At 43.6% G+C, this 20,109-nt stretch overlaps 1 protein-coding gene across 1 annotated transcript in view; it reads left to right on the forward strand.

Annotated features, from left to right (window-relative positions):
* Nucleotides 1–17,523, forward strand: part of LOC121862174 (hemicentin-1-like) — a 61,781-nt gene extending 44,258 nt beyond the window's left edge. The window contains exons 7-8 of the mRNA XM_042360252.1: nt 15,032–15,227; nt 16,445–17,523. Of these exons, the coding sequence (XP_042216186.1) occupies nt 15,032–15,227; nt 16,445–16,599 (351 nt within the window). The 3' untranslated portion in view covers nt 16,600–17,523. The remainder of the gene's footprint in view (nt 1–15,031; nt 15,228–16,444) is intronic.
* The last annotated feature ends 2,586 nt before the right edge of the window (nt 17,524–20,109 follow it).

The raw sequence follows: 20,109 nt of genomic DNA on the forward strand, positions 1-20,109 counted from the left end.
TCACTACTCACCCGAGTGCCAACAGTACGGTAGGTCATCACTACTCCCCGAGTGCCATCAGTACGGTAGGTCATCACTACTCCACCCGAGTGCCAACAGTACGGTAGGTCATACTCCACCGGTGCCAACAGTGCGGTAGGTCATCACTACTCCACCAGTGCCAACAGTACGGTAGGTCATCACTACTCCACCCGAGTGCCATCAGTACGGTAGGTCATCACTACTCACCCGAGTGCCATCAGTACGGTAGGTCATCACTACTCCACCCGGTGCCCATCAGTACGGTAGGTATCACTACTCACCCGAGTGCCAACAGTACGGTAGGTCATCACTACTCACCCGAGTGCCATCAGTACGGTAGGTCATCACTACTCCACCGAGTGCCATCGGTACGTAGGTATCACTACTCCACCGAGTGCCAACAGTACGGTAGGTCATCACTACTCCACCCGAGTGCCATCAGTGCGGTAGGTCATCCTCTCCACCCGAGTGCCATCAGTGCGGTAGGTCATCACTACTCACCGAGAGTGCCATCAGTGCGGTAGGTCATCACTACTCCACCCGAGTGCCATCAGTACGGTAGGTCACTACTCTCCTACCCATCGAGTGCCCCATCAGTGAACGGTAGGTCATCACTACTCCACCCGAGCGTAGGTTCATACTCCCCGAGTGCCACAGGACAACACCACCGAGTGCCATCAGTGCGAGGTCATCACTACTCCACCCGAGTGCCATCAGTGCGTAGGTCACCACCACCCCGGAGTGCCATCAGTACGGTAGGTCATCACTACTCCACCCGAGTGCCATCAGCCATCACTGCTACGGGTAGGTCATCACTACTCCACCCGAGTGCCATCAGTACGGTAGGTCATCACTACTCCACCCGAGTGCCATCAGTACGGTAGGTCATCACTCCACCCGAGTGCCATCAGTACGGTAGGTCATCACTACTCCACCCGAGTGCTGTCGGTAGTGTCACCACCCACCTGCCCAGCTCCACATGCAAGGTAGGTCATCACCTACCCGAGTGCCATCAGTACGGTATATCACTACTCCACCCGAGTGCCAACAGTACGGTAGGTCATCACCATCACCGGAGCAACAGTACGGTAGGTCATCACCTCCCCGTGCCACGCAACTACCCACCGAGTGCCACCGCGGTAGGTCATCACTACTCCACCGAAGTGCCATCGAGCCGTGGTCATCACTACTCCACCCGAGTGCCATCAGTGTAGTATCACTACTCCACCATCAGACAGCAACAGGTCCACCCGGTGCCATCAGTACGGTAGGTCATCATCACCACCCACCCGAGTGCCATCAGTACGGTAGGTCATCACTACTCACCGAGTGCCATCAGTGGTAGGTCATCACTACTCCACCCGAGTGCCCAGCGGTAGGTCATCACTACTCCACCCGAGTGCCAACAGTACGGTAGGTCATCACTACTCCACCCGAGTGCCATCAGTACGGATCACTACCCACCAGAGCCATCAGTGCGGTAGGTCATCACTACTCCACCCGAGTGCCATCAGTACGGTAGGTCATCACTACTCCACCCGAGTGCCAACAGTACGGTAGGTCATCACTATCCACCCGAGTGCCATCAGTACGGTAGGTCATCACTACTCCACCCCGAGTGCCATCAGTACGGTAGGGTCACCCTCATCACTACTCCACCACGAGTGCCAACAGTACGGTAGGTCATCACTACTCCACCCGAGTGCCACAGTACGGTAGGTCATCACCCACGCACCATCACTACTCCACCGGAGTGCCATCAGTACGGTAGGTCATCACTACCCACCCGAGTGCCATCAGTACGTAGGTCATCACTACTCCACCCGAGTGCCATCAGTACGGATCCACATCCACCCAACAACACTATGCCACAGCACACTACTTCACCCGAGTGCCAACAGTACGGTAGGTCATCACTACTCCACCCGAGTGCCATCAGTACGGTAGGTCATCACTACTCCACCCGAGTGCCATCAGTACGGTAGGTCATCACTACTCCACCCGAGTGCCATCAGGTGGTCATCACCCTCCACCCGATGCCACAACGGTAGGTCATCACCTCCACCTGAGTGCCACAGTACGGTAGGTCATCACTACCCACCGAGTGCCATCAGTACGGTAGGTCATCACTACTCACCACCGAGTGCCATCAGTACGGTAGGTCATCACCACTCCACCCGAGTGCCAATACGCTAGAAATACCACCGCAACAGTACGGTAGGTCATCACTACTCCACCGAGTGCCAAGACAGTAGATGTCATCGAGTGCCACCAAAGGTGAACACTTCCCCGAGTGCCAATGCAGCAGAGGTCATCACTCCACCGAGTGCCATCAGTAGGTAGGTCATCACTACTCCACCCGAGTGCCAACAGTACGGTAGGTCATCACTACTCCACCCGAGTGCCATCAGTGCGGTAGGTTCATCACTACTACCCGAGCATCAGTGCGGTAGGCCACCCACCAGTGCCACTGGGAGGCCACTCCCACCCGAGTGCCATCAGTGCGGTAGGTCACTACTCCACCCGAGTGCCATCAGTGCGGTAGGTCATCATCCACCCGAGTGCCATCAGTGCGGTAGGTCATCACTACTCCACCCGAGTGCCATCAGTGCGGTAGGTCATCACTACTCCACCAGAGCCATCAGTACGGTAGGTCATCACTACTCCACCCGAGTGCCAACAGTACGGTAGGTCATCACACTCCACCCGAGCCACAGTGTCACCAACACCGAGGTCAATCACTACTCCACCCGAGTGCCACTCAGTGCGGTAGGTCATCACTTCCACCCGAGTGCCATCAGTGAGGTCATCACTACTCCACCCGAGTGCCATCAGTACGGTAGGTCATCACTCCACCCGAGTGCCAACAGTACGGTAGGTCATCACTTCCACCACGGTGCCATCAGTACGGTAGGTCATCACTACTCCACCTGAGCACGCGGTAGGTCATCACTACCCACCCGAGTGCCATCAGTACGGTAGGTCATCACTACTCCACCCGAGTGCCATCAGTGCGGTAGCCCATCACCACCGAGTGCCATCAGTACGGTGGTCATCACTACTCCACCCGAGTGCCATCGCGGAGGTCATCACTACTCCACCCGGTGCCAACAGTATATCACCACCCACCCGAGTGCCATCAGTACGGTAGGTCATCACTACTCCACCCGAGTGCCATCAGTACGGTAGGTCATCACTACTCCACCCGAGTGCCATCAGTGCGGTAGGTCATCACTACTCCACGAGTGCCATCAGTACGGTAGGTCATCACTACCCGAGTGCCATCAGTACGAGGTCATCACTACCCACACCCGAGTGCCATCAGTACGGTAGGTCATCATCACCCGAGTGCCATCAGTACGGTAGGTCATCACTACTCCACCCGAGTGCCATCAGTACAGGTCATCACTACTCCACCCGAGTGCCATCAGTACGGTAGGTCATCACTATCCACCCGAGTGCCATCAGTACGGTAGGTCATCACTACTCCACCCGAGTGCCATCAGTGCGGTAGGTCATCACTACTCCACCCGAGTGCCATCAGTACGGTAGGTCATCACTACTCCACCCGAGTGCCATCAGTACGGTAGGTCATCACTACTCCACCCGAGTGCCATCAGTACGGTAGGTCATCACCACCCGAGTCATCAGTACGGTAGGTCATCCTCACCACCGAGTGCCATCAGTACGGTAGGTCATCCCACCCGGAGTGCCAACAGTACGGTAGGTCATCATTCCACCGAGTGCCATCAGTACGGTAGGTCATCACTACTCCAAGTGCCATCAGTACGGTAGGTCATCACTACTCCACCCGGAGAAACAGTACATCACCCACCCGAGTGCCAACAGTACGGTGGTCATCAACTCCACCCGAGTGCCATCAGTGCGGTCATCACTACTCCACCCGAGTGCCATCAGTACGGTAGGTCATCACCACTCCACCCGATGCCATCGGTCACCTCCACCCGAGTGCCATCAGTACGGTAGTCATCACTACTCCACTGAGTGCCATCAGTGCGGTATATCACTACTCCACCCGAGCCACAGTGCGGTAGGTCATCACCTCACCCGAGTGCCAACAGTGCACGGTAGGTCATCACTACTCCACCCGAGTGCCAACAGTGCGGTAGGCCATCACTACTTCCACCCGAGTGCCATGACGGTAGGTCATCACCATCACCCTAGTGCCAACAGTAAGACTCCACCCTAGTGCCAACAGTGAGACTCACCCTAGTGCCAACAGTGAGACTCCCCTAGTGCTGAGACTCACCCTAGTGCCAACAGTGAGACTCAACCCTAGTGCCAACAGTAGAGACTCCACCTAGTGCCAACAGTAAGACTCCACCCAATGCCAACAGTAAGACTCACCCTAGTGCCAACAGTGAGACTCCACCCTAGTGCCAACAGTGAGAGACTCTCCACCTAGTGCCAACAGTAAGACTCCACCCAATGCCAACAGTAAGACTCCACCCTAGTGCCAACAGTGACTCCACCCTAGTGCCACAGGACCTAGTGCCAACAGTGAGACTCCACCCTAGTGCCAACAGTAAGCCACACCCTAATGCCAACAGTGAGACTCCACCCTAGTGCCAACAGTAAGACTCCACCCTAATGCCAACAGTGAGACTCCACCCTAGTGCCAGTACGTAGGTCATACATTCAATCATGTCAGTGACCACACCCTAATGCCAATAGTGAGACTCCACCCTAGTGCCAACAATAAGACTCTACTTTAGAACCAACAGTAAGACTCCAACCTAGTGCCAATATTGATTCATCCTTATGCCAAGAGACGGTAAGTTAGGTTAGGTTAGGTGACTTATCTTCAGGTAAAATAAGTTGGGGGTTTTAATCTTCAGGTGATCCATTTTTGTTTTTAACTTTCCTAAAATAAATTACATAATTATATTTCCTCTTCCATAATGAAATAATCCCCAACAACTCCCTCTTGTTATCTCCCTCATTAGCCCTCACCTGATTACTCGCCCTCCCACCTCATTCCCTCCTCCGTCCCACCTCCCTTTCGTCCCACCTCCTTCCCCCAAACTTCCTCCCATATCCCTTCCTTCCCTCTTCCTTCCTCGCACCTTCCTTCAACACCCAGTTCTCCCCTCTCACATCCCTTCCTCCTCCTCCTCGTAGTTATCTTACGTATTAAATAAAGCAGACCAAAACTTCCCACAAACAATAAACAAAAATAAAATTCTTCCAACTAAGTAAAATCAGAACACAGGAGATTCATTATACACAAGACATGAATGGTGGCAACAATAAACTCGAGAATACAAGATCTGGGGATCGGCTAGCGAGGCAGACGCGTGAAATATGTAAGAACGCAAAATCAAATTGTTTTATTCTTTTGGACACTGCAGACGAACTCCCTAGAGACCCAAGATGAGACAGGAATATTTAGAGAACTATCTGTGGGGAAATTTTGTCTTGTTGATGAAAAAAAAAAAGTCTTACCATTTATCATTGCTAAACAAACTACTTATTAACACACACACACACACACACACCTACACTCTCTCACTCCCCTTACCTCTGACATTCGCTTCATCAAGACACACTTGCCTTTTGTCCTTATCAAAAATATTTTTAGCTAAAATCCTTCAAAACTCTATATTCCTCGTTATGCATCACTTGTCGCGTTATCTATCTGGCTTTCTGATCTTCAAATATTCTTGTTCATTCCTACACTCCACTAAATATTCTCTTATTGCCAATACCACAGTTGTGTCAGTGTGCATCTCATGTGACTTTGTTTCCATTGTCTCTCAAATCAACGTGAAATTGCTTCTTCGCTTTATGTTATATCTTTCATTGTCAACCACGAAAACAATCAAATATTATTCTTTGTTTATTATCCTCTCTCTCTCTCTCTCTCTCTCTCTCTCTCTCCACCAGTTTTTACTACGAGACTGTAACATGTAAAAAAAATAATAATAATCAGTAAAAGGAAAATTGGTCCACGCTAAAAGCAAAATTACGTCAAGGATATAAAAAAAAATCCCACCACGTTAATCTAATTTTATCAAGGAGAGAGAGAGAGATCCAGGAGGTAATAGTGTGCGTAAATGAGAGGAAAACATGACATGAAATAACACCTGGGAAAGAACGTGCTGTCGGTGGGTAATTCGAGATTATGTGAAGTGACAGCAATAACAGAGACCAATAATGGATCCGTGTTGTGTCCGGGAGACTACCATGGGAGAGTGGGTCGATTGTAGAGATAATGCAACAAAGATTAAGTGTGTGTGTGTGTGTGTATATGTGTGTGTGTGTGTGTGTGTGCGTATGTGTCCTCCATAATTATTTCCCCTACACATGCCTCCAATCACCTCTCACTAACTCTTTAATATTTAAACCCCATCGTTCTATCCCTCTCAATATAACCCTGTTAAATATGCACTCACAAGACCACATCTCCATTACCCCAAATATATGAATCTGATCATAAATATCAACAATACCAATTCCCATCACACACACACACACACACACACACACACACACACACACACACACACACACACACACACACACACACACACACACACACACACACACACACACACACACACACACACACACACACACACACACACACACACACTTCGTTAACTCTTACAGTATCAAGCACCACTGACTTTACTCCCCTCACCTGTCCCCCAGCACACACCTCGTCTTGCACCCTTCGGATTTATTTCATACATTACAGAGAGAGATCGACGTTCCCTCTCACCTCAACAGAGCTACCATCCCTCTCTTATCACCATTCCAATTACATTCACCAACATTCACACAATCATTAACCTTTTTTTTTACGGGTATTTTCTTTACGGTGACATAATATAAGCGGGGATTAAGGAGGAAGGGAGGTTGGATAAGGCAAGGTACATCAAGACCCCTGAGAGATGAAGATTACTTTTACCATTACTAGTGGGTTAGATTAGTGGTGGCTTCTCTCTCTCTCTCTCTCTCTCTCTCTCTCTCTCTCTCTCTCTCTCTCTCCACCCACCTTATTGTTGATAGGCTGCGCTGATGACGACAGGCTAGGTTAGTTTAATACTGCTAGTAATCTATTCCTAGTACGGGAAGTGTTGGTTGGTGACGAGAATGAGTAGTAGTGAGGATCGTTGAGAATAGAGAGAAAGATGAGAGAGAGAGAGAAAGAGAAAACAGGCAAAAGACAAGAAAGATATATATATATATATATATATATATATATATATATATATATAAAATATATATATATATAAATATATGTATATATATATATATAGAGAGAGAGAGAGAGAAAGAGACGGAGACTGAGATAGAGAGAAAAAATGAGACAGAGAGACAGACAGATTTAGCAGTGATAAACTTTACCGTCTGCAGGCCATACCACGTCGAAGGGGAAGTTTTAATGTTAACAATTTAAGTTTGATAGCGAGACTCGTGTGTTTTGATGAGGTCTAATACTCCTTAACAAGTTTTATCACCCAAGCACTCTGTTTCCCTGTGAGTCTTTGGCTACCTGGGGAAATCACAAGAACCCCTAAAGTTTACCTTGGAAATTAAAGATACGTTCAAGAAGCCGGAACTAAGAATAATATTGGGATTACCTGAAGATAAGACTTTAATTTATGGTAATCTAGTCTGATCATAAGCCTTAAAGACGTTCAATATTCGTAGTTTGATCAGAAGGTGTAGCCAGATACACTAATTTGATCAAAAGACTTCACAGGGTAAACTAATCTGATCAGAATACCAATCAATGTTAAGTATTAGTAAACCTTGACGATGCTTCATATTGGTAATTTGATGAGAAATTTTACCAAGATAAACCAGTTTGATCAAAAGTCACAAGATTCGGCATTATTGGTAAACTAGATTGACCAGAATCCTCAGCTGGTTGTAGGAACAAGATAACTGTTGTAGTAAATCCTTTTAATCTCCTCCCACCCCTCCCACCCCAGCACTCTCCTGCAATCCCAACCCCACCCCACCCCAAACACCCTCCTTGCAATCCCATGTCAAGACCCTGGAGCAAGGCGATGGATTTTAATTTAATCCTGTTAGGTTAATCCTATTTAGCGATGTTCGGTGAAGCTTGACACGTACCTGCCTTAAGCCAACCCCACCGACACACATTCACCTCGGCTCGCACTCAGGAGGAGGGGAGGAAGAGGGGAAATTAGTGATGAGAAGGAAGAGAAGGGGAGGGATGTGAGTTAAGAGGATGAAGAAGAGAAGGAGGAGGAGAGGAAATGGGGGAGGAGAGGATGAGGAGGAAAGGAGAAATAATTAAAGAACAGGAGGAGGAAGATGAAGAAGAAAATAAGGAGGAGGAGGAGGAGGAGGAAAATGAACAAAGAAGAGGAGGGGGAGAAGGAGGAAAATTAGTCAAGAAGAGGAGGAGAAAAATTAATAAAAAAAGGGGGATAATGAGGAGGAGTGGAAGGTGGAGGAGCAAAATAAAATCCAAATTCTAACATAAACCAGTTAAGTATCTCCTACTTAACAGCTCATTTTCTCAAACTCATATTAACGTCAACATTAACTTTATTTTTCGTATATTAGTGTATAAAATAATTTCCTGTACGTGGTTTAATTAATGAATTATTGATGCTCAGGTCTGATAATGTAGACTAATGGCCATCTATAGGTTTAAGTGCCTCGTCTTTAAACTAGCTTGACTCATCGTTAATTATTCCGTCTCTTCGTCAGGTGTATTCTATCTACCTGTACAGACAGTTAATGAGGCGTAGTATTCGTATTAATCAATCCAAAAAATATCCGCTACGATTTTGCGTGAGAAAATACGACACAACAGACGAAGGATTCTGACACCCCTACCGAGATAATAGGAGTCGCAGTGTTCATTTAGAAATTCATCGTTCACCTCCGTAAAGATACTTTTTGGGTTGAGTGTTTACATCAAAAGAAAACTCCTATCGACGACCTACAATGGGAAACTAATTAGCACAGGATTCCCAGAGTCAATTTCGTGGTTAAAAAAAACTAACTGATGATGTGGTCGTTGATTTTGTGTGGTACAGAGCGGACTTGTCAACATCAACAGTGAGTGACAGCAACATGAGTGACAGTAACAGTGAGTGACAGCAACATTGAGTGACAGATTTGCAGTGATTGACGGGTTCAGTGATTGATAACTCTACAGTGAGCGTTAAGGTGTTCAATCATTAGGTCAGCAAAATCAGAATCAAGCTCTCAGGTGAAATAGTCTAAGAGTGGCTAACCTCCCAGCTAATCCAACATAACACGTTCATGACCACACGCCGAGGAGGAGGATTTTGCCAGACCCCACGTAAATAAAACCCATCTGCCACACAACACTGGCCAGGAGTGTACCAGAGGGAAGGGTATTAAGGGATGGGTTCTGTCTGAAGGAGGGGGATAGCCGCACACGAGGAGAGACTAACAAAGGATACACTGAGGAGGAAGTCGTAAGGGAAGAAGGATCGAGTCAAGATTAGGCACCTCATTTTATGTCACCTGATGATTGTGCCTCCAGGTTATTTGACGGAACCCTAAAAAAAAAATTCACTGAACCCTGAAAAATATCACGGAACCAACTTTAAAAAACCATTTCACGGAACCCTAAAAAACTCACGGAACCCTAAAAATCATAGAACCTCCCAAAAATCACGAACCCCCAAAAAAAAAATCTGGGGACCCTAATAATAAGTCTACTGAACCCTAAAATCTTCCACGGAACCTAATATATTTCAACTAGCCATAAAGATCGAGGGATAACCAACATTCGTATGGACAGGTGACTTCAGCATGGCCAGGTAAATCAATGAAACCAAATACCCAGTTTACATGGTACAAAATGATACGGTAAGGCCATTGGGGTCTTCAAATACCGTACAGGTAAAATACAACAACCAGGTTACAAGCCCCTGTTAAGTCGAGGGAGTATCAGGTACATAAGAGATAATTAAATAGAACAGTAACTAACACCTACCTGAAGTTTGTGCGTGCGAGTGTGTGGCGTGTTAACCTGTCCCCCGAGGAGCTGTTAAATCACACTTACCTGGATAGAGAAAAAGACTTTGTTATTATTATTACCTGACCTTTCCTTCCTATCTGACCTTTCCTTCCTACCTGACCTTTCCTTCCTACTCCAAAGTAATTATTAATTTTTAACTGGTGATGATGGGTGCATTTATTAGCCTAGATTACATCTTTATAAGACCTGAGTTGTGAGTTGTTGTAGCGTAGTGATGCATTATAACAACTCACACACACACACACACACACACACACACACACACTTCCCTACGGCACAGCTTTGCTTTTGAAGTCATAATACAAAAAACAAAATCTAACGTTACAATCAAATTTAATCTTACGAATGAGTTTCCAAGGTTCACAACAGGTAGTCAAATACAGACCCTCAACTCACTACAATAATACATAGTTAAACCCCAGTCTTGTTATATACATTTCCAATAAGATTAAAACTAAACTAATTATATAAGTCTTTGTCGTCAATATAAATATTACATCAGAATTGATTTATTTAATTTTAGATACAGGAAACATCGTTCTACAGTGAATGTTATTGTAGTTAGTTCTGGAATATTTCATTTAACTTTTGCCAGTCCATTCTCTATAAACTGCCCGTGAATTATTATATTAATGGAATATTTAAAGGGAAACGGGTTGGCTTGGCACTGTTTACATGTGGCTGTTGTGAAGTAGAATAATTTATTTTATCAACGTAGACGCTTAGAAAATATTTACAATTATTCTAAGTATATGAATGGGTATTACTCTATTATTACGAGGTTCATGCGTTCCAAGGTTCACTGTGTCGGTGATTCGTTGCTCCGGAGGTTCATTAGTTCAAAGGTAGGTACAGCTATTCCGTCGATCCAATGAACTTTCTAATTAACAAAGTATCGAACCAACAAACCACTAAACCAACAAACCACCGAACCAACAAACCACCGAACCAACAAACCGCTAAACCAACAAACCACTAAACCAACAAACCACCGAACCAACAAACCGCTAAACCAACAAACCATTAAACCAACAAACCACTAAACCAACAAACCATTAAACCAACAAACCACTAAACCAACAAACCATTAAACCAACAAACCATTAAACCAACAAACCATTAAACCAACAAACCATTAAACCAACAAACCACTAAACCAACAAACCATTAAACCAACAAACCATCGAACTAATGAACCAGAATACATTATCACGATGTTTAACCTCATAAATTATTAGGTCATAAATTTTACACCCACATTAAAACAAATTATCTCATATTGTAATTAATTAAAGGCTACCATATGACACCTGCAACTAGTTAATTATTCATAAATCACCTGTACTTCATTTTTATTATAGGGACTAATATGAAACCCAGATTTACAACATAGTGTTTTGGTATAGGTTATATAAGACTGTAAAATAGGTAGTGGGTATATGAGATGCTGAACACACACACACACACACACATACACTCACACACACACACACACACACACACACACACAGAGCAGATGACAATTTAGAGCTCTTAATTACTTTTATCATACCGGTCAGCCTTAGGGTAATTATGCTGTGTCAGTTTAATTAAATCATTTCAACATTAATTCATTTCTTTGTAAGTGTTAAGTGAAAAAGGTTTACCGAGTTACCGCAGGATAACTGATGATGAGTGGGATACCATTTATAAAATTAGTGAACTATTACGTGATGATAATAGTAATAGTTTGTTATACTTTTGGATTTACTTGAGGTTTGGTTAGGTTAGGTTATACTAGCATATGGGTGGTTAATCTTCAGGTGAATTAAACTGGGGTGTCTAATTTTCAGGTGAATTAAACTAGGGCACCTAATCTTCAGGTGAATTAAACTGGGGTGTCTAATTTTCAGGTGAATTAAACTAGGGTACCTAATCTTCAGGTGAATTAAACTGGGGTGTCTACTCTTCAGGTGAATTAAACTGGGGTGTGTCTAATCTTCAGGTGAAATAAACTGGGGTACCTAATCTTCCAGGTATGAAGATTAAGCTGGGTGTCTACTCTTCAGGTGAATTAAACTGGGGTGTCTAATCTTCAGGTGAATTAAACTGGGGTGTCTAATCTTCAGGTGAATTAAACTGGGGTGTCTACTCTTCAGGTGAATTAAACTGGGGTGTCTACTCTTCAGGTGAATTAAACTGGGGTGTCTAATCTTCAGGTGAATTAAACTGGGGTGTCTACTCTTCAGGTGATCAAAAACAATCAGAAATACATCCAATTGGCAGGAGGTCCAGGTGCGGCAACTGCCCCTTCCACCTGGCTGGTCTAAACACACATCATTATGCCTCATTATTCTCTAAATAGTGATACATTATTATTGTATTTTTTTCCTGGTAATGTAACTCAAACTTTATGCCATATGTCTTTGTTTTTGTTTTAGTATTGCTATTGTCTTTGTGTCATGGTGGAGGGGGGTTATGCCACTGTAATCTAACCTAACCAAACCTAACCTAACCTAACCAAACCTAACCAAACCTAACCTAACCAAACATAACTGAGCCTACAGTAACCTAACCTTTCAAATCTTGACTCAGTACTGTGATTGGTTGCATGGCTACCTTAAGAATATCAAAACGGCGATGTGTGATTGGTCAACATTTCGCCTTGTAGATTATGAAAGAACCTCTCAATATCAAGTCTACGGACCTGGCGCACCCTCATTCAACTACTACACCTACAGTACTACCACCGATGAGGGTTGGTGGCGGGAAAGGTTATCATTGGTCCACAAACAATTAACATTTTTTTATTAGTTGTGTTTAATAAGAGCCATTCAGTCACAGCATAAAATTTACCGTTACCCATTTTTTTTTTTTTTTACATAATTGCGTTAAAAGTTTTTCCCTCATAATAAACTGGAATAAAGTTTAGAGACAAAATGTAATAGTTGTGGAGATTAAATCCTTGAATTCGATGATTTAACCCCCTGAGTATGATGACTTGACCCTTAAATACGATGACCTGGACCCCTAAATACGACGACTTAACCCATGAATACGACGACTTAACCCATGAATACGATGACTTGACCCCTGAATACGATGACTTGACCCCTGAATATGATGACCTGACCCCTATATACGACGACTTAACCCATGAATACGATGACCCCTGAGCACACACACACACACAGACGGCAACTATCCACCCATCAGAGGTTATTATTAATGAAGCTCTTCAGTGACGTTCACTTTAGCCCGTTCTGCCTTAAAGTTGTGTCCTCTCTCTCTCTCTCTCTCTCTCTCTCTCTCTCTCTCTCTCTCTCTCTCTCTCTCTCTCTCTCTCTCTCTCTCTCATCTGATGTTTTTATTCACTTTGGTCACGTTTTACAATACAGTATTTGACGTCGGTGTTTGTAATTCCCCCAAAAAGGGCTTAGCGGCGGACTAACCCATGACGTCATCTAGATTATCTCCTGTGACGTCAGATTTAATCATAGCAGCTGAAGTCCAATTTGAGGGAGGGGGAGGGGAGGGGATGGGAGGAGGTATTTTTAGGTCCGTTCGTTATACAATATATTGAATATAGGTTTAACGTTAAACCCATGAACGAAGAAGAGAAAAATTGCGAAGTTTTATCCATCTAATATTGTACAGTTGCGGAAAAAATTCCCTGGACACTTGGCAACATGTCAGTCATCTACAAAACATCTGTCAGAGACCACCAAACCTATGCTGTAATGGACACCATGCTCGCCTGGCAAGCGAGCGGACCAAGGTTCGATCCCCGGGCAGGGTGAAATTATGGGCAAGTTTCTTTACGCCATTTGCCTCTGTCTACCCAGCAGGAATTGGGGACCTGGATGTTAGTCGATTTGCAGATCGTGTTCCGGGGTAATGGTTACCCAGTGCAGTTGTCCGGTCTTCTCGGACTATTCCTTAACACTGGGTCATGCAATTCGTTAACTCAGGTGTGTGGTAGTTGTGTTGGCGACAGCTTCTTAAACAAATTCACGCCTAGGTGGCCCCTGGACCGGTCACACGAGGGGCAACCATTATATGTGTCATTCTATATATAATAATTTTACCTTTCTTAAAACATTACATCAAAACTAAAAAAAAATAATAAATAAAAATATAAATAATATACAAAATCTTTAACACAAAGAAAAATATGAGAAAATATACAGTAAAATCACCACCCTTCTCCCCTACCGTTCCTTAAGTGTCGAGGGTATTGTCCAACTAGTGTCTCTAAGTCTGAGTCATTATGTCTCTGAGTCATTATGTGAGTCATTACGTATTCCTCTTACACCACCACAGTTCACAGAGACACGAGACTTGTGTAATAATTAGTGGACGTCTGTCTTCCTGAACCTTTTCCATTATAATTTTAATTAGGTAATTATATCAGTTCAATTATCAAGCAATTAAACTGAAAAAATAACTATTCATATATTTATTTTTTGTGGTAATGGTGAATTAAATTATGATGACTTTTTTTTCAGTCATCAATATAATAAAATTTGTTGTTGTGATTCCTAGACACCTGTACAATACCTGTTTAACGACCTCATTACCGGGACGAATATTACCCAGAGAAAAAAAATACCACTATGTCATTAAACAAACAATAATACTCCTCGAAATGGCAAAATCTCCATCAGTCAGAAGAGTTCGAGTGTGTTTGTATATCATTAACCTTATCGATTAACGTTATACAGGTAAACATATATTATTATTATACTGCCTCTTACCTGGATCACCCGACCTAACCCTTTCAACGGACAGGTGACCAATCAACTGTGTGTGTTGCATCTGGTATGATATTTACTTACGAGATTGTCTGGATGGCTGACCTAAGTTAACATATCGGTTTATTTTGCTGTTGCTCAAATATTGGGGGGGTTTGGTGGGGTTAGGTAGGGTTTAGGGGGGTGAGGGGAGAGTAGGGGATCTTACATAACTTTTGACCATTTTTTCCCCCTTATGTCTAACCCCTAACAGGTGGATTGGCTACATAACAAGACCAAGATGTCCATCGCTGGTCCACGGGGCGGGGTTAGCATCCACACGGAGAAGGCGGGACAGCTGTTATCCTCCAAGCTCTCTGTGGTAAAGGTAGCGGCCACAGATGCTGGGAATTACACCTGTCATCCAGACTCCGTGCATCCCGCCTCTGCCACTGTCTTTATTGTCGACGGTGAGTGTTACCTGAAGACCTCTGGTGTGTGTGTGTGTGTGTGTGTGTGTGTGTGTGTGTGTGTGTGTGTGTGTGTGTGTGTGTGTGTGTGTGTGTGTGTGTGTGTGTGTGTGTGTGTGTGTGTGTGTGTGTGTGTGTGTGTGTGTGTGTGTGTGTGTGTGTGTGTGTGTGTGTGTGTGTGTGTATGAGGCACGATTATATAAAAATAAACTAGTTACATGTAGTTCAAAGGGAAGGAGGAGGAGGAGGAGGAGGGTAGGGCGAAGAGGGGGAGAGGATAAGGAACAAGTGAAGGAAGAAGAGAGGAGGAAGAGTAGGAGAGAAGAAAGAGGAGAAGAAGGAGGAGAGTTCTGACAATTGGGGTCTCTTAAAATTTCTTGCTGCAGACTTGACAAAAGGATGAGAGACTGTAAGTGTCGTTAAGGGGCCGTACTGAACAAGGAAGAGAAACACTGAACGAAGGAAATAAGAGAGAAAAAATGAAAGAAATACAACGACACTTTTTACACCCGAGAGGAATTGAGGACATGAAGAATACTGGACAATAAAACACGAGAAGATAAACAAAGTAAATGACGATAAACAAAAACAAAATGAATAAACAAACATTCCCCACATCAGGTGAAGGAGACGGAATCAAAATAAAGAAAAGAAGTTCGTGAATTATGACTGAAAACTTTCTTGGTCTTGAATAGTAAAAATTATAAGAAAGTATTCATATGTCTACCTTCACAGCCATATATGTTTATCTTCACAGCCATATATGTCTATCTTCACAGCCATATATGTCTATCTTCACAGCCATATGTCTACCTTCACAGCCATATATGTCTATCTTCACAGCCATATATGTCTATCTTCACAGCCATATATGTCTACCTTCACAGCCATATGTCTACCTTCACAGCCATATGTCTACCTTCACAGCCATATATGTCTATCTTCACAGCCATATATGTCTATCTTCACAGCCATATGTCTACCTTCACAGCCATATATGTCTATCTTCACAGCCATATGTCTACCTTCACAGCCATATATCTTCTACCTTCACAGCCATATATGTCTATCTTCACAGCCATATATGTCTATCTTCACAGCCATATGTCTACCTTCACAGCCATATATGTTTATCTTCACAGCCATATATGTCTATCTTCACAGCCATATATGTCTACCTTCACAGCCATAACTAACACCATGTCTCTCCCACACAGAGGAGTTCCCAGCAGCTATGCACCACGACAGCGGGACCAAGACCACCCAACCAATCAGCGGCCTCGCCCACTTGGCAGTCAACGTGGCACTCCTGGCCTCCACCAATCACAACACCGCGTTCTGCTCTAACTGTGTTTTTTATTCGCTCTTATGACTAGACCTAAAACTAGCCTTTGTGTATATAGGTCTATTATTATGTGTATTAAGAGAAGGATAACTAATGTGTTTTAATTTGTATATTTGTACAAATTTGTTATATGTATACTGTATATATATAAATGCATGTGTATGAGTGTGTGTATGTGTGTGCATGATTTTTATTGCATATTAGTCTAGGTTTATAACGCACATAAGATACTAATTAAAGGTTTCATCATTATTTATTTATGTTGTAGATGAATGTGTTTTAGGCAGTAAGAGGGAGGCGACTTGACAGATGGTGGCTTGAGCTTACTCCCAGCTGGTAGCGTCAACTCAGCTGGTAACTTCGCCCCACAGCTGGTGACTAACACACAGTTGTTGCCCTGATGCCATAATTAATGACTATAAAGGTGGTTAACTCTGATTCCCGTTACGACCTTTAACCCACAAGAGTGACCATAGGTTGTAGGAGTCTCCAGCTCACAGGTTATGACCCCCTGACCTTTGACCCACAGGAAACATTTGTCTTACTATTGGTGACATCAGACCCAGAGAAAGGTCAGCCATTTTATCCGAAGTTCTAAGTATTTATTTTACATATAACTTTAAATGGGATCACCTGAACATCAAGCACCCCATCTTATTTCACTTGATGATTAAACTCCCTAACGCTAACCCAACCTAACCTAACCAAGCATACGTGGCATAACCTAATACTAAAACCTAACCTAACTCCCCAGGTAACGTTAGATTGTTTAATCATCAGGTAAAATAATCAAGGGTGTCTAATCTCCAGGTAATCCCAGGCCCATATCATCTACTTGACTTTTGCTATGAGTATTTGCTATTTTATAATAAACGAGTAACTAACATATAGCTATAAGAGAAGTGGGCACATATATATATATATTTTAAAATAAATGTTCAGCAGAGTGTATCCGGTATGAGAATAAATTTTCTGTTAAAGAAGTTTGGATCTAACCATATTGTGTTTTATTGAACCGTATGATAGCATAACCTAACCTAACCTAATCCAACCCACCCTAGCCTAATCTAACCTAACCTAATCCAACCCACCCTAGCCTAATCTAACCTAACCTAATCCAACCCACCCTAGCCTAATCTAACCTAACCTAATCCAACCCACCCTAGCTAATCTGGCCTGGCCTGTCAATCCCGGCCCACCTAGCCTAATCTGGCCTAACTAATCCCAGCCCACCCACAACTTCTTCTTCTAATCGAGCCACAAGCTAATCTCCTGGCCTAACCTAATCCAACCCACCCTAGCCTAATCTAACCTAACCTAATCCAACCCACCCTAGCCTAATCTAACCTAACCTAATCCAACCCACCCTAGCCTAATCTAACCTAACCTAATCCAATTTAATCCAGCCCACACTAACCTAGCCTAACCTAACCTAACCTAAACCCAGCCCAACCTAACCAAGCCTCACCTAATCAGCAAAACTAATTAAAGAATACCTGCAGTTTACACCTCAACGATTATACCAGACCAAAAGCCTCAGTCTACCTATAAGCAAACCAGATCAGTATTAGTTTACAGGACCCAGACTAAATCAGTATTCAGAACACCTGGACTCGGGGTAAACCAACTTAGTCTGCATCAACACCATGAACCAAGAGTAAACTAAACTGACACTGCTGACACACGAACACATAGACAAGAAAAACGACGTCTCTGATTGGTTGATTCACTAACCAAAACGACGTCTCTGATTGGTTGATTCACTAACCAATGAGAGGAAATATATGACAAGAATACGTATCCAAAAGTAAATGACTTCTCTGATTGGTTGACTCACTAGCCAATGAGAGAGAGAGAGAGAGAGAGAGAGAGAGAGAGAGAGAGAGAGAGAGAGAGAGAGAGAGAGAGAGAGAGAGAGAGAGAGAGAGAGAGAGAGAGAGAGAGAGAGAGAGAGAGAGAGAGAGAGAGAGAGAGAGACCCCCACACACAGTCAAAACAAACAGGGTTCGTTCACAACATCAGCAATCCAGACTTTACGAGAGAAACAAAACACAGATAAAGGAGACAGAGACGACGTAACAAACAAGGAAATGAAGCAGGCGAGGAGATAAATCACCATTGAATAGAGGAAGAAAACGCTATCTCAAGACATGAATGGGTGACACTAGATTGGAGAGAGCATGTAACATCACTGCCCTCTTGAGCTACGGGATAAAACGAATACTACCAACAAATGACACATTCTTAAGGGGAAAAATCTAGTCTCCTGTGATGGTAAGGTTGGGTATTAGTCACTCGTGTAGGGAATATTAGTTCATTTTCAAGGTGGCATAATTTTTCACGAGTGTTTTATTTTGAAGACTTTGTTATTGTGTTTCAGTATTATGAGGCGTTATGTGCTGTGTGTGTGTAGTGGTCAGTAAAGGTGCATAAAAATATTCACCAGTACCAGGGACTATAGTAAACATAGAAGCATTCACCAGTACCAGGGACCATAGTAAACATAGAAGCATTCACCAGTACCAGGGACCAGAGTAAACATTCACCAGTACCAGGGACCATAGTAAACAGAGAAGCATTCACCAGTACCAGAGACCATAATAAACATTCACCAGTACCAGAGACCATAATAAACATTCACCAGCACCAGGGACCATAGTAAACACACAACACATTCACCAGAACCCCGGACTATCGTAAACATTCACCAGCACCCCCAAAGTACCTATTTACGATACAATTAACATACAAACAAACATACACAATATATATATCACCTGACCTACACCCCCGGTACCTACATGTCACAAGCATCAACTGTGGAATGAGATACAATATTGCAGAAGTCAAATAGGGTCGATCCCCACCTCATTGAAGCTGAGTTACATGTCAGATTCAGATATTAACAGATTTCACGTCACACCAGATTTATATTGGACTGAAACTGATAGAATGTTGATGATATATAAATCACATCAGAATATTGTGAATTAATGGTTATATTTTTTTCATAGCCAGAATTTGTACTGTATATTGTTTTACGAATATATAATGATTTGTCATTGGAGAAAAAAATAAAAAGTTCTGATACTTTTTTTTTAAGGGTTTGAATCTTAGTATGTCTAATGCTTGTCCGAAATGTACTCTCTTCCTTACAGCATGTACTCTTCGTCATAACATGTACTCTCCACCTCACAACACGTACTCTCTACCCTGTGTGTGGCCAGTATAATTACTCATGGCACAATATATCATTACATCAGGCATCATTAAACCTCATATTGACTCTCCCGTGTTTATCCCCGGAGCATCAGTCAAGTCCTGCAGGTCTTCGCATTAATTGCTCGTTAGTTATGCAGTGTTCCAGTAACCCCCCCCCATTATATCCTATGTACATTAATCACCCCCAAGACTGTGATAAATTATACCAACACAAACTACACCGCCGTGGCCAACACAACCAAGAGTATGGGATAACAGTGATGAATTTCTTGCAGGGAAACACAGCCGACACAACCCTACATTTGAAGGTTACTA

The sequence above is a fragment of the Homarus americanus genome, unplaced genomic scaffold (genome assembly GCF_018991925.1).
Source record: "Homarus americanus isolate GMGI-L3 unplaced genomic scaffold, GMGI_Hamer_2.0 scaffold25013, whole genome shotgun sequence".
Classification (NCBI taxonomy): Eukaryota; Metazoa; Arthropoda; class Malacostraca; order Decapoda; family Nephropidae; genus Homarus; species Homarus americanus.